Source organism: Elephantulus edwardii, unplaced genomic scaffold (assembly GCF_000299155.1).
Source record: "Elephantulus edwardii isolate Elephantulus edwardi_28Jun2011 unplaced genomic scaffold, EleEdw1.0 scaffold00063, whole genome shotgun sequence".
In the NCBI taxonomy this organism is placed as follows: Eukaryota; Metazoa; Chordata; class Mammalia; order Macroscelidea; family Macroscelididae; genus Elephantulus; species Elephantulus edwardii.
In genome coordinates this window covers 8,753,954-8,768,959 of record NW_006399813.1, presented here as the reverse complement: position 1 = coordinate 8,768,959, position 15,006 = coordinate 8,753,954, and the positions used below count along the sequence as shown (strand labels likewise).

At 49.6% G+C, this 15,006-nt stretch overlaps 1 protein-coding gene across 2 annotated transcripts in view; it reads left to right on the top strand.

The window, feature by feature from the left end:
* PLXNA2 (plexin A2) overlaps positions 1–15,006 on the top strand; it is a 297,126-nt gene that overhangs the window by 276,083 nt on the left and 6,037 nt on the right. For both annotated transcript variants that reach the window (XM_006887939.1, XM_006887940.1), the window contains 7 exons: positions 1,946–2,012; positions 2,257–2,403; positions 3,354–3,513; positions 3,828–3,931; positions 11,312–11,411; positions 12,417–12,607; positions 13,994–14,163. In XM_006887939.1, coding sequence (XP_006888001.1) covers positions 1,946–2,012; positions 2,257–2,403; positions 3,354–3,513; positions 3,828–3,931; positions 11,312–11,411; positions 12,417–12,607; positions 13,994–14,163 — 939 coding nt within the window. The remainder of the gene's footprint in view (positions 1–1,945; positions 2,013–2,256; positions 2,404–3,353; positions 3,514–3,827; positions 3,932–11,311; positions 11,412–12,416; positions 12,608–13,993; positions 14,164–15,006) is intronic.

The window sequence follows — 15,006 nt, the reverse complement described above, 5'->3', positions numbered from 1 at the left end:
GCCTGGTCTGTGACTCTCCTTGGGGAACAGTCTGATCTTCCCTCAGCCCAGGGAGGACAGTGGAGAGCATCTGAAGCCACCAGCCTGTGGTAGAGCAGCCTAAGTCTGAGCAGTCCCAGGTCAGCCACAGTGGCCTGACAGCTGTGTGATCTTGGGCCAGTCATTTGAACCTCCCTGGTATTTCTGTTTCTCATCCACGAAATGAAAAGAACCCCTCTCATGCCATCTCCCTTCCCATTCCTCAAAAGCTTCACTGTCCAAAACAGTAGCCACCAGACACATGCGGGTTTTAATGAGTATTGTTTTTGTTGTTGTTGTACCATCAAGTTGGAAGCAACCCAGAGCTGACAACCCTCTGGCGGGTTTCATTGCATGGGAGGAGATTGCCCATGTTTCTCCTGCAGAGCAGCTGGTGGATTGGAACCACGTGCCTTCGGGATTGCAGCGCTGCTTCTTGCCACTAGGCCACAAAATATGAAACATTCACCACTTCAGTTGCCCTAGTAACTCCAGAGTTCCATGGCCACATGCAGCTGATGCTCACCGTACTGGACAGCAGAGATAAAGAGCATTTCTGTCACCATGGAATGTTCTGTGGGACAGCACTGGGCTGCACCCCTAGCACCTGCCACACCCGAGCTGTCATTTCCCACAGAGGCCCCAGTGGAGCCAAATGTCATAATCCACTCCCACGCCACACCTTCCCCTTTCTCTGCTCCCAGAAGGGCTCAGGCTACCAGGCTCCAATTGGGATAAGGAGGGAGGAAGCGCAGGAGAAAGAAGGGCTTTTTTATATGAGCGCTGAGCCCCCCTTCTGCCAATCTGAGCATTAGAAACTCTCATTAAGCACTGTTGTATTTAAATTAGAGCTAATCTCAGGCACAATGCAGGGAGAGGGTGCTGGGAGGGGCCTGGGGAGAAAGCTACAATTTCTTCTGCCATTGTTGCTCTCAGGCCCAGGCCCTGATTGCTGAGCAGTGCTGGCAAATGCCTGGGATTTACTGCAACCAGAGGGTATAATTTGCACCACGTGCAGGGAGTTAAAATACCCCTCCGGCATCCCCATCACAGAGGGTCTGTCATAGCCGCTTTGTTCCTTCCCAAATCCCCAAATCTGCAGTCCAGGAAGGAGGGTTGGGAAGAAGGTGGTTGGGAGGGAGGAATGGGCAGAGCTTGCCAAAGCTGATCGCATGTCAGCTAAACCCTCACTCATTCTTCTCCCCAGCGGCTGCTCTCTACCTGGAGGGCGGGAATTCAAGACCCCAAGTGGCAGCAACAACAATCGCTAATACTAGGCCAAGCCCTATTCTTAGCACTTTCCCCTGTATGAACTCATGCAACCCTTAGAAAAACACTCTGGAGAGATATTGTTGTTAGTGTCCCACCTCAGAAATGGAGAAGTTAAACCAGGCAAGGTTAAATGATTTGCCCATGATCACATAGCCAGAGCCAGGACTTGAACCCAGGCAGTCAGAGTCTGAGTCCAGAGCCTGAGGGCTCAGGACAGTAAGTCGCCAGCTCACTGACTCTGAGTTCCTGCAGGGTCTGTGCCAGGTGCCTCTCATGTAAAGCAGAGTGCTCAGGCTTGAGAGGAGCCCAGAGGGACAAGAAACTCTCCTCAGTCCCTCTGAGGCCAGTGGAGAATGGGGAGAGCTCGTCTTGAATTACCTTAAGGTCCAGACCCCACCCTATCTCAGGTGAAGCCTGAGAACAGCTCACAGTACCCGTCCCTTCTTCATAGATTGAAATTGGGACCTGCAAGTCATGCCCTGTCCCAGTCACACCATAGTCACTGGCAGAGCTGGGCTGCAACCAGGTGGCTCCCTGCCCTGTGCCCTCTGCTACCCTGTTATTCTCTGGGGTGACAGCTCACATAAAAAGTCTACATCCCACCACCAAGGGCCCTGGGAGAGGACCACCCTCATCCCTCTCATTCCTTCTCCAGGACAGAGTCAGTGGCTGAGAAGATGCTAACCAATTGGTTTGCTTTCCTCCTGCACAAGTTCCTGAAGGTGAGAAAGGGAGCAAGTGGGGCCCGAAGCTGAAAGGGAGAAGGGAGGGTGCCCCTCTGAGCCTGGCTGTTGGGACTGTGCCAACAACTCCCCAGCCTTTAGGAAGGGGATCCTACCTTGTCTGGGTGTTCCTAAGCAGAGTAGACCCAGGGAACCCCTCGCCACAGCCCCGGGGTCTAGAGAGAAAGGGAGGGCGAGTACCCAGGAGGTGGATCCCCCCTCACTGCCCCCACTGTGCCCGCAGGAGTGTGCAGGGGAGCCGCTCTTCATGCTGTACTGCGCCATCAAGCAGCAGATGGAGAAGGGCCCGATCGACGCCATCACCGGCGAGGCCCGCTACTCGCTGAGCGAGGACAAGCTCATCCGACAGCAGATTGAGTACAAGACTCTGGTAAGGGAGCTCAGGGACAGGGCTGACACCCCTGCTTTGATTCACCTGTCCATAAAAGCAATCAGAGCCTGAGAGGTCCGCCGAGTGGGCAGTCCGAAGGCTACACCAAGTGTTGAGAGTGTGGATGACTTGACCGTGTCAGAAGCTTGGGCTCTGACCTCCCCTGATTTCCCATTTCTGGGCCCAAATTACTCCCTGTGCCTCTGTTGACCTTTTGTAGTATTGGTGGAAGGGAAAGAGGTTGCTGTTTCATCTACCCTTGTTTAGGATAGTGGTGGTTCAATGGTTGAATTCTCACCCCTCATGCAGGAGACCCAGGTTCAATTCCCAGCCAGTTCCCCTTATTTATTTATAGCTATTACCCAACTATCAGCTGAGTCTTGCATGTTTGTTGTGCTGCTGAAAAGGTTTCAGTAGTGCTTCCAGACTAAGACAGACCTGGAAGAAAAGCCTAGTCAATGAAGCTCCTTCAGAAATCAGCCAGTGAGAACCCTGCATGTCACAAAGGTTGTGTCTGCACCTTCGCAGGGGACGGCATTGTGTTGCCCTGCTGTGTAGGCATCACAGGCAAAATAGATGAAAGCTAAAAGTAAGCATTACAGGAAGGAACACAAAAATGCTGGTTTCTAATGCAGAGGCTCTGTGGAAGGCCAGCCCTTGGTGCACCTGGAATCATCTTGCCAGCCCGAGTGCGCCTATTTCCAGGATTATCCTGCACCATTAGCCATCCAGGATCTAGAGCAGAGAGTCCTGATTTGCTGAGAGAGAAGAGGTGGACACAGTGACAGGGTTCTTGTTTGGCAGGTGGTGGGATGACAAAACTGGGAAACTGAAGTAGAGGATTTAAGGAAGGTGAAAACTTGGAAAGATAAGGTTCCGAAGGGTCTGTCCCCTTCCTCAAACTGCTTCTTCCCATCTCAACCTGCGCACCCTCTGTCTCTCACTTTTAGATCTTGAACTGTGTCAACCCCGACAACGAGAACAGTCCAGAGATCCCAGTGAAGGTGTTAAACTGTGACACCATCACGCAGGTCAAGGAGAAAATCCTGGATGCCGTGTATAAGAATGTGCCCTACTCCCAGCGGCCGAGGGCCGTGGACATGGACTTGGGTAGGACACCAGGCATTGGCGCACGGGGCAAGAATGGATAAGCTGCTTGCTCATGGGGGTTCAGGCTGTGGGGTGGGATGAGCAGAAGGGAAGTCTGCCCTGCAAACAGCTTGTTCTAATGGCCTGGGGTTGAACCAGACGTGGCTGCCTCAATGAGGCCTGCACTTGTCCCTGGGCTCTCAGATCTTTTAAGCATTACCAGGGGCATGGGCTGAGGGAGTTGGGCCTGCCCGGTCTCAGAGGAGGCACGGGGAGATGCTGGTTTTCAACCCCGCCCTTCTCACCCTCGCCCCGCACCACTCCCTTCCACCCAGAGTGGCGCCAGGGCCGGATCGCCCGGGTCGTGCTTCAGGACGAGGACATCACCACGAAGATCGAGGGCGACTGGAAGAGACTCAACACACTGATGCATTACCAGGTGAGCCAGACTCCGGGGTGTCCTGGAACTTTGACACAGGAAACTTTGACTCCCTGAAGGCTTTGTCCTCTCCTAAGAGTTCCTCTGTAACCTCATATCAGCAAATGGCAACAAAAGGAATCACATCTGTCTGTTCTTTAGCCAGTATGAGAATGGGACTGGAATGGACAAATGTGATTACGTGGCTCATGGGGTCAACTTGACAGCAGCTAAACTATAGATAGGCTCTCAGAAATCTAATAGGGGTTTTCTTACCTCTCTTGGCTTCCTCCTCCTGGAGCCTAGAGATTTACAGCCTTGCTATCCATCAGAATTAACTGAGGAGATTTATAAAAGACATCATTTACCATACGCAGTTCACAGATTCTGATTAGCCAGGCTGTGTTAAATATGAGGCATTTCCACTATTTCTAATTATGAGTTTCCAGGGGGAAAAAGACCCATTTGTAAAGTTCTCCAAAAAGATGATTACTGTCAGGTTTCTGCCACATTCTCCTTGGTGCAACTAATAATGCAACTGATCATTTTGACCTGTTGTATGCAAATAATAATGCAACTGATAATATACTTGGTGGTGGTGGTAAACTGCTTAAGCATTAATCTGCTAACCAAAAGGTCAGTGATTCAAATTCAATAACATCTCCAAGGGAAAAAAAGACTTGGTCATCTGTCCCTGACTCATGGAAACCCTATGAACAACAGACCTGAATCCTGTCCTATCCTGTGCCTTCTTCATCATCTCTACACTTGAGCCCATTGCTGCAGTCATCATGTCAATCCATCTCATTAAAGGCCCGCCTCTCTTTCACTGACCCTCCACCTTTCAAAGTGTGAGATCCCTTGAGAGATGAAGCTTCACCATCCTTGCTTCCAAGCACAACTGTGGTTTCACCTTTTCCAGGACATACCTGTTCATTCTTTTGGCAAGTCATGAGATCCTCAGTACTCTTCTCCAACACCACAGTTCAAGGCATCAGGTCTTCTGTCATCCTCATTCATTGTCCAGCTCTCAGAACCCTAACTAATTGTGGCAATTACAGCCTAGAAACTCTATGAGCTAGCTCTGTTCTGTCCTGTTGTTGTTTTTGTTGAGTACCATTGAGTTGCAACTGACCCATAGCTGACCCTCCAGCAGGTTTTCAGAGGAAGTAGTTGTATGGGAGGAGATTGCCCATCCTTCTCCCGTGGAGTAGCTGGTGGAATTGAACCAGGTGCCTTTGGGATTGAAGCACAGATTCTTACCACTAGGCCACCAGAGCAGAAGTTACGATGTGTTAGAATCAATTTGATGATGCTCAACAATGACAAGGCAAAAATAGTCTTCAGGCCTTTCCTTAGGGAAATGACTCATGTTGTCTTTCTCTTCTATCTATAAAATAGGGTTAATATGACCCCTGCCCTGTAAGCATCTGTGAAGTAGATGGAATGTGTCATGTGATAGTGAGCCCACTGACAGACACAGTAAATGAACAGTCAAAACAAAATCCCAGCTCAAAGAACAAAAAGTCCTCTGGCGGTATCCACTCCCACCTCCCTTCCCTTCCAGAGGGGAGCGCACACTGCTGGGGGCCTCTGTAAGATTAAGCACAGGTAGGCAGTTTGGAGTCTAGAAAGATACTAAAATAGAAACTGGAAATGAGAGACACTGAGGGAAATTAAACCAGCCAGAGGAAGCGCCTCAGGCTGCAAGACCCTATGGGATCTCCTGATTAGCATCTGCCTGTGTCCCTGACTCACAGACGGGGTCTGGCGGGTACCGAGTTGCCAAGGGCTGGCTGCTAGGGGCACAGCTGAAGTAGGAACGGGGTGCCTCCTGGGGATACTCAGAGCACCTTCCCTTCTGACTCTAGTACTTCTGTCCTGCATCCCTCAGCCTCCTCATTGTCTAGGCCTCTGCTGCAAGTATGATATGCTCTATGCCATGCCGTATCGCTTTTTCCTCACTGCGCTCACTTGAGCTTTTCACCTTGCAACGTGGTCGAAAAGATGCGGTATCCAGGATGATACTGATGAGGTATCCAGGATGTTTACCTCCGACCTGTTGTTGTTCTCAGGTGTTATTGAGGCTGCCCTAACTCAGTGACCCTTGTATACAACAGAACGAAGCCTCTGTTTGATCCTGCATTGTCTTCACACTCCCCACTGTCCTTAAGCTCAAAGCTGCAATCACTGTGTCAGTCCGAGTCCTTGAAGGTCTTTCTTGCTTTCACTGACTTCCTATTTTTCCAAGCATAACACCCTTTTCCAGCGACAGGCCTCTTCTGATAACATCCCCAAAGTACGTAGGACCCCTTCTCACCATCTGCGTGTCTATGAAACAAACACTGTGGCTACGCTGCTTCCCAGACAGATCTGCTTGTTCTTTTGCCAGTCCGTGGACTAGTCTATTCTTTGCCAACACACCTACTCCCTTCTAATTCCATACACAGAGCCCCTCGGTGGCGGAAGCAGTTATGTGCTTGACTGCTGACCGAATAATTGGCAGTTAGAATTCACCCAGAGGTGACTCAGAGGAAAAGCCTGGTGAACTACATCAAAAATATCAAATCCACCGAAAAGCCCTGGAGCCCAATTCTACTCTGACATACGTGGGGTCACCATGAGTCAGAATGAATTCAATGTCAACAGTTTGTTTTGGGGTTTGTTTGTTTTGTTCAATTAGATGTATCCACAATACACAAGGTATTTCACACATCCAGCACAACTGTTATGATGAATCAATTAGAGATGAACAGGAAAAGATAATGGCAATGGCTTTATGCCCCTCAAGTTTAAATTTCTAAAGAGCAGATACGGAGCAGTTCTCGCTCTTTGTCTCTGACCTTAACACTTGTTACTGGACTCTCTGTCCTGTGGCTCCCAGATGAAAGAATGGAATATTCTATTTTCTAGTGCTCATAATACAAAGCACTTTCAATTCCCTAATGTCATTTATCATTAATGTATTCATTCATTCCTCAAATATTTACCCAGCTTTAACTGAGTACAAGGTACTTCCCACACACTAGCCCTGAGTGACAGGGAACAACAGGAATTTTTCTTCCTCTAGGGAACAATGATGATGATGGTGATGATAGCAGCACGAGCAGTCATACTCACCAAGTGCCTGCCGGGTGCTGCCCTCGGCGTCTTAACCTCTGCAGTCCATACAACAGCTCAGTGAGATGGTGCTGCTATGATTCTTGTTCTTGTGTCATCGAGTAACTTGCAACTCATATGTGTAACAGCTCTAAGCCCTGGCCTATTCTGAGCCAGTCTTACTGTTTCTGACACGCCTGCCTTCATTACCCCAGTTACTGTGTCAAGCCATCTCATGCATGGTCTCCCTCCCCAGCACTGTCCGTCCAACCTTCCGAGCATGAAGTCCTTCTCCAAGGGCTGGTCCCTCCTGGCCACATGCCCAATGTACATGATAGAGCTTCAAAACCCTTGTCTCCAAGGAGCAACTCGGTTTCACCCTCTCCAGGACAGACCTGTTTGTTCTCTTGGCGGTCCATGGTATATTCCAATACTCTTCTTCAGCACCACAACTCAAAGACATTGATTCTTCCATCATTCTTAGTCATTGTCCAGTTCTCTGATGCATAACAAGTAATTGTGAAGACCGTCAGGTGCACCTTAGTCTCTAGACTGACATTGTTGCTCTTTAGAACGCTGGAAAGGTCCCTGACAGAAGATTTTTCCCAATGCAATTCATCTTTTGAGTTCCTCACTGCCGTAATTTTTGGATGCTGTTAAGTCAGTTCTAATTCATGAGGATGCTATGTAAACAGAACCAAACACCTTCATAATTGTTTGTATGCTTGAACTCATTGGTGCAGCTACTGTGTCAGATTGTGTCACTGAAGGTCTTCTTTTTGCTGACTTTCTACTCTTCCTCTATGGGGCAGATTCCGTTATTATTCCCAATGATGAATGAGAAAGCTGGGAAACAGAGAGGGTAAGTTCTTTTCCTGAGGTCACACAGCTCATAAATGGCAGAGTCAGGGTTCGTACCCAGCTGGACAACCCGATCAGATTTGTGCTGTGTTGATTGTTACTGGTGTTAGTCAGTTCTGATTTAGGAAAACCCCACATACAACAGAATGAGCCATTGCCTGGTCCTGCTCCACCTTCATGACTGTTGGTCTGTTTGAGTCCATAGTTGTGCATTTATAGCATCTTCCAACCCAGGGGGCTCCTCTCCAGCACTGCCTCAAACAGTGTTCTGTTGTGTTCCATCAGGTTTTCATCGGCTAATTTTTGGAAGTAGATCACTAGACCGTTCTTCCTAGTCTTAGTGTGGAAGCTTCACTGTAACCTGTTTAACGTAGGGGGTCCTCCTTAAGTTTGAGATATGAATAGCCTAGCATCCAGCATCTTAGCAGTGTACAAGTCATCACAGCGTAACTCATAGATAGTGTGGGTTTGTGGCTGAAAGACAAGTTTAAAGGCCAGACCTGAAACTGGCTTGAACTGCAGTCATGTGAGTTGACTTGTGAACCTACTTGCAGGTGACAAGCCCAGAACCCACTGACACTGAGTCCATTCTGTGTCACAGTGGCCCCATAGGACTGAATAGAACTGCTCCCCACGGGTTCTAAGGCAGTAAATCATTGTTGTTGTCGGTGGTGGTTGATGTAGCTGGTTGAAATCCCCTCCAGCTCATGTTGGCTTTGTACCATTGGGTCAGAACCAACTCGTTTTGTCAGAACCAATTCACATCTGACCCTCAGAGACAATCAGTTGCATAGGAGCAGATCTCCCATCTTTCCCTCGTGGAGCAACTGGTAGATTTGAACCTCGTGCCTTTGGATTGGCAGTGGGCCATCCACTGAGCCATGCCTATGTTCCAAGACGGGAACCCTTGCTTTTTTTTCTGCCATCCTCATAATCTCTGCTGTCTTAAGTGTATTATTGCTGTCACTATGCAAATCCATCTCATTGAGTCCTTCTCCACTTGGCTGCCCCTCTAAGTGTGATGTCCTTTGTAAAGGACTGATGCCTCCTGACACTGTGCCCAAAGTATGTGAGACAAAGTCTCATCCTCCTGGCTGTACTTGTTCCAAGACAGATTTCATTGTTCTTCTGGCAGTCCCTTGTAACGTCAGTCCTCCTCCCCACTACCACAGTTCAAAGGCATCAATGCTTTTTTGGTCCTCCTTATTTATTGGCCAACTTCCACAAGTCTCTGAAGCAATGAAAAATACCATGGCTTGGGTCAGGCCCACCTTAGTCTCTAAACTGACATCCTTGTACCTTTGTCTCTAAACTGATATCCTTGCTAGAGCAGCTGGTGGGTTTGAACTGCCAACCTGCCCATTGGCAGCTGAGCTTTAATCACTGTACTACCAGGATCCTTCTTAGATAACAACAAAATGTTGTTGTTGTTGTTGTTGTTGTTGTTATGTGCTGTCGAGGCACTTGCGACTCATAGCGACCCTATGTACAACAGCCCTAAACTCCGTTCTGTCCTGTGCCAATCGCACCGTCTCTGACACTCCCATCCCAATTATCCCAGTCACTGAATCAATCCACCTCATAGAGGGCCCTCCTCTCCTGCGCTGTCCCTCCACTCTACCCAGCATGATGTTCCTCTCCAAGGACCGGTCTTTCCTCACAACATGATGTCCACAGGTGGGTGAAGCTACCCTGCCAGGCCTTCAGGGATCACTTCTGGGCTGTTGGTGGAAGGAGAATTCCCTGAAAGGCAGAGGTGGAGAGGCCCCTTCCCCTCTGGGAACTCCCAGGGCCTTCTGCACAGCCCAGGGACAGGATGGTACCAGGATGATTGCTGCACCCTCGAGCTTGCTCTAAGTCAGAGCATCTCCCTCTGCTGCCCTCCAAGGAGTCAAAGGTTCTCAGAGCCCCTACAGGAGAAAAATCTGCATAATCTTAATTAACAAAGAGATGTTAAAAAATGTCCCGGGCTCCTGCAGATTTATAAGGAGGGTAAAATTAACCACCACCACTAAAACCGGCTATCAGGGAATCTCGTTAGCACTAATATTCATTTATAGTTTGACTTCCCAACATTTAATTCTTTTTTGGTGGGAGAGAGGGACTGACAATTTAAGACCCAGAAAGATGGCTTTATGACTGGTGCAGCTATAAATCAAACTTATAAAGTTCATAAAAATTGTTAAAATAAAAAATGGTTTAATAGGAATGTTTTATGGCCCATAACATTATTATAGCTGTTTTATTCCCTCTGCGTTAGGGGTTTAATTGGATCGCCACAATTCTGGGGATTCTCCATTTTTATTGGATGGAAGGTAATCTTAAATCAAAATGGCCCCAAATGTCTTCAATATGGCTCCTTATTTATCAGCCCTCGCCCTCCAGACTGGGTGTGGAGCCTGCGAGGGGCCCTCCCTGCCAGGGCATGAGCTGCTGGGTACCCTTTTCCTGAAGCCGCTCAGAGTGGCTCTGGCTTCAGAGGACCCAGGCCAGCAAGAGATCAAAGCTAAAAGAAGCCGACTTCGGAGCAGCATGACTCGAAACAAAGTCCCAAATCAGGATATAATGAAGAGAGCATGTGCTCTGAAGCCTGCCAGGCCTGGCCATAAATCTAGACTCTGCTGTGTATTAAGCACGTGCCCTGGAGGCATTTCTTCATCTGTAAAATGGGAATAATTGTATGTAACACACCAAGCTGGTGGGCTGCTTGTCTTGCCCTGCTCTGTCTAATAGAAATACGATACAAGTCACAAATGCAAACCATTGCGAAATTAAACTTTTCTATTAGGTAAACAGTTGAAATTAATGCCGGTAATATATTTTCGTTAGCCCAATATACCTAAAACAACTCTCTCTCAAAATGTAATCAATATAAAAGTTATCAACAAGATTAGTTCCATTCTTTCTGCTCATACGAACTCATGGAAATCTGATTTGCATTGTAAATCTACAGCCCATCTCTATCTGGACTCTTAACAGTGTATCGCCAATTTGGACTAACCACATTTCAAATGTTCAATAGACACATGTGGTTATTAGTTATTATATTGGACTCTGGTTAAATAAAAGCTAAAAAAAAAAAAAAAACACCCACAGAAAACCCAAGAGTAATTGTGCTTTCTAGAATCCTGAATTCCTAGCGCCCTATTCTGCATCTAGTCTCTGCTGTTGTTATGTACCACAGAGTCAGAACCAATCCATAGCTGACCCTCCAGTGCATTTTCAGAGGCGGTAAATCACACGGGAGTTGATTGCCTATCTTTCTCCTGCAGAAGAGCTGATGTATTCGAACCACATACCTTTGCATTTGCAGCGCAGTTCCTTACCACGGAGCCGCAAGAGCTCCCTACATCTACTCCATAATCCTCTAGAAATATTTGACTACTCAGATTCCCAAGATACTTATGCTTACCTGCTGTGTACTATTTGTTCCCTCCTCAGGTGTCAGACCGATCAGTGGTGGCTCTAGTCCCCAAACAGACTTCTTCCTACAACATCCCTGCCTCAGCTAGCATCTCCAGGACATCCATCAGCAGATACGGTGAGACTGGGAGGCACTCGGGCAGCACCGTGTGTGGCCAGCCTGGACTGCTCACCACCCCTTCTGAAAACAGGCAGCCTGGCCTGTACTCAGACCACCTTCCTCCTTTGTCTCCCTTCCTGCCTCACCCAGTCACTCCCGGAGCAGCTTGTCTTCTCAGAACCACGGGCCCGGGCTGCAGGGGGCACTCTGTGCTCTCTGATAGTCCAGGCACAGTGATGGAGTTTGAGAGGCCCCGAACCAGGGAGGTACTAGATAAGGCAATCCTATCCCAACTTTTCTGGGCCAGTCTCGTTTATACCCACTAATAAACACTTTCAGTTCAGAAGGTTTCTGAGGTTGTATAGTTTCATGGGAAGAATCTGCCCATCTTTATCCCGAGGAACAGCTGATGGGATTGAACCTCAGATTTTGGTTAGCAGCCCCTCTGGCGCCTTCACCCTCCTGGGGTGTATCTCTGGGCCATGAGGTTATGGCACTTTTCTTTAATTCTCTTTTATTTTATTCTAATTTTTTTTTCTGATTTAGTGTACACACTGTGGCCAGGGATGCTCTCACAAGACTGAGGCCAGTCGCTGCAAAAACAGCTTAGGAAATTCTGTATTCTAGACCCCAAGAAGGAAAGGACCCTTGAACCCCCCAAGAGAGATTGTACAGCTTAAAGCTCCTTAGCATCTTGATTTTTATTAAAGTCCCAGTGAAAAAATCCAGTTGACATTTTACCTATTGATTATTCATTGCTGGAAACAGAGGAAGAGGGCCCCCAAGTCCCCAGGGATCTTTCCAGCTCACAGAATTTCTAAATCCTCTTTTTACAAGGGTTTTTGTCTCCTCTGTCCTCATACCATTCAAGGATGCCTAAAATAACCCACCGAAGATGAAGTCCCTGGAGTCCCCTTCCGATTGAAATGAGTTTTTTTCTGAATAAGGGCAGTGGGCGGCCAAGGATTCTGCAGGCAAAGGTGGTGAGCCCCCTACTCAGACATCCCCCTACCTGTCCCCCAGACTCTTCCTTCAGGTACACGGGCAGTCCTGACAGTCTGCGGTCCCGGGCCCCCATGATCACCCCAGACCTGGAGAGTGGGGTCAAGGTGTGGCATCTGGTGAAGAACCATGACCACGGGGACCAGAAGGAAGGAGACCGGGGCAGCAAGATGGTGTCCGAGATCTACCTGACCCGGCTGCTGGCCACCAAGGTAACTCTTACTCTGCCCTGACCAGGGCAGCAGGGGTGTGGTCCTCAGAAGGGTCCTCTCTGCCCCTCTACAGCACAGGAAGGAGGTCCTGTGCATGCCTTTAAGACCCACTAGGATGACCTAGACGCCAGGTCCCCGGGCCAGGCTTCCAGGGGCTCAAGGCCAAAGGGATTCAGACAAGGGGCTCAATACGGCTGCTCTCAAATCTTTGAAAAGATAGCAGTGGCATTGCTGTTCACTCCTCCCACGACCACCACCATTCCTCCAGGAGCCACTCTCTCACCCCAAAGAAAACGGGTGAGGTTTTCTGCCACGCTAAGTTAAATGGGTCTACCAGCTGCACCACCATGGCCCCTTCTGGCCACATTGCAGAAGGGGGCAAAGATGCTACACTGAGACTCGGCCCTGCCAGTAACCTGAGGGAAAGCTCCAAGCCGCCCCATTCTCCACCCCCCTCACATCCCAGACACTGACGGGATGAGGCAGCAGCAATTGTCGAAGCTGTGATCTCAAGCTGTCTCTCAGCTTCCCGAGCAGAGAACAGAATATGTCTAGAAGTGTGGGACCTTTGGAGCCAGATTTTCCAGAAAGGCCAAGTGAAATTTCAAATACTCTCTCACCCTCTGATCTCACAAAAATACTGCTGAAATTCCAACATGGCGGCATACCAATTACAGCTCCCAGACATGCTCCCAGAAGTGGCACCAAAATGCTCTGTCTGACCACAGGTTGTAATTTCTTGCTTCACCCCGTGCGCTCACCATATCCATGAGAGACCAACAGAGGCACCGCAAAGCTGCAGGTGTGCCCAGAATCTGCAAACTAGACCTAGTCTAATCCTTGCCCCGGAGACCCTCCAAGGGTCTGGGGCTCAGGGTTATACCTGGGTGGTCTCGAATCTAGACTCTTCACCCACAACCACAAGAGACATCACTCAGGGCAAGCTACTAAGACCTTCAATGTTTTCACATCTTCCTACAAGACACTCCCCATCCTGCCATGTGCTCCTGCCATGTGCTCCAACTTGTTCTTCAGACACCTTCTCTGACTGGCCCCCCATCCTTCCCACTCACCCTTGGGAAGCCTGGACTCTGTGCTCACGGTCCCATCAACTGTCCTGAGCCCACTTCCACCCAGCAGAGAGGGATAGTCATATACCCAGCATGGGGCTGCAGGCCGGGGAGGAGATGCTGCTTAGGCAACTGCCCATTCAGCCTCTCCCTCATCCCTGACACCCTGAGAGTCCCCTTCACCCTCCCCTGCTGCCAATCTGCCCAGCTTCACATTGCAGACAAATTTCCAAGGCCGTGTGGGTCCAAACACCATCTGGCCTGCCCGCCTGCTCCCACCCATCACTCCATCTTCTGCTCCACCCCCCACCCCCAGGGCACCCTGCAGAAGTTCGTGGACGACCTGTTTGAGACCTTGTTCAGCACTGTGCACCGGGGCAGCGCGCTCCCCCTGGCCATCAAGTACATGTTTGACTTTCTGGATGAGCAGGCAGACAGACACAGCATCCATGACACAGATGTGCGGCACACCTGGAAAAGCAACTGGTAAAAATCCCTAGGGGAGGCCGATGGGAGATGAGGACCCACTGGGACCCAGAGACGGGTGGGAGGAGGGCAGCCTGTCCCGGCTGTAGCCGGATAATCTGAGGACAAACATCACACATATGCTCTGCAGAGCCTGCGTGTCCCCGGGGCTGCCTCCGCTGCCAAGGGCCAGGCTGGCACTAGAACTTGTGCGTGGGCTCTGCCCTTTTAGGCTAGACATGTCACTAGCCAGCCCCTCTTCTCCTCATCCTGACTGAGATCCCTGGTTCTCAGGGTGGGGAAAGAGAGTCTAGAAACCAAAACAAGGAAGCTACATTTGCAATCTAGCAGGAGTGGATCAAAGCCAGGCATTGTAGGGCACATTGAGGGGGGCAAAATCGAAGAATCTAAGGCACTTCCTGAAATGCAGAAGTCCTGAATTAGACCCCTGGTGGAGCTGGCCAGCTCTCGGGAAAGGCTGAGCAGAGAGTTTGCACCTGCTGCAAACTTGAGCCCACAGACTATGAGTATTTCATTGAAAAGTTGATCCCTTAAGGCCCAGTTATTACCCAGGCGCCATTCAGGAAGCAGCAGGCAGGAGGCCGCAGGCATAACTTCCCCAAAGTCCCCTCCACCAGGCCAGCTGCAGGAGAAGCAGCTCCCTGAGGCCCCTAGCCAGAGACTTCTCCCCGTGACCTTGAACCTGGGCTGCACAACAAGCTCAGAACTGCCTTTCAGGTCTCCCAAGGCCCAGCCAAGACCCGGCCAGAGCCCAAGCCTTCCTGTGGAGGGAGCACAGAGGGGCGAGAGGAGGCCCAAGCCCTGGGGTTGGGCAGACAGCCCACACAGCTGTCTGGAGTCAGC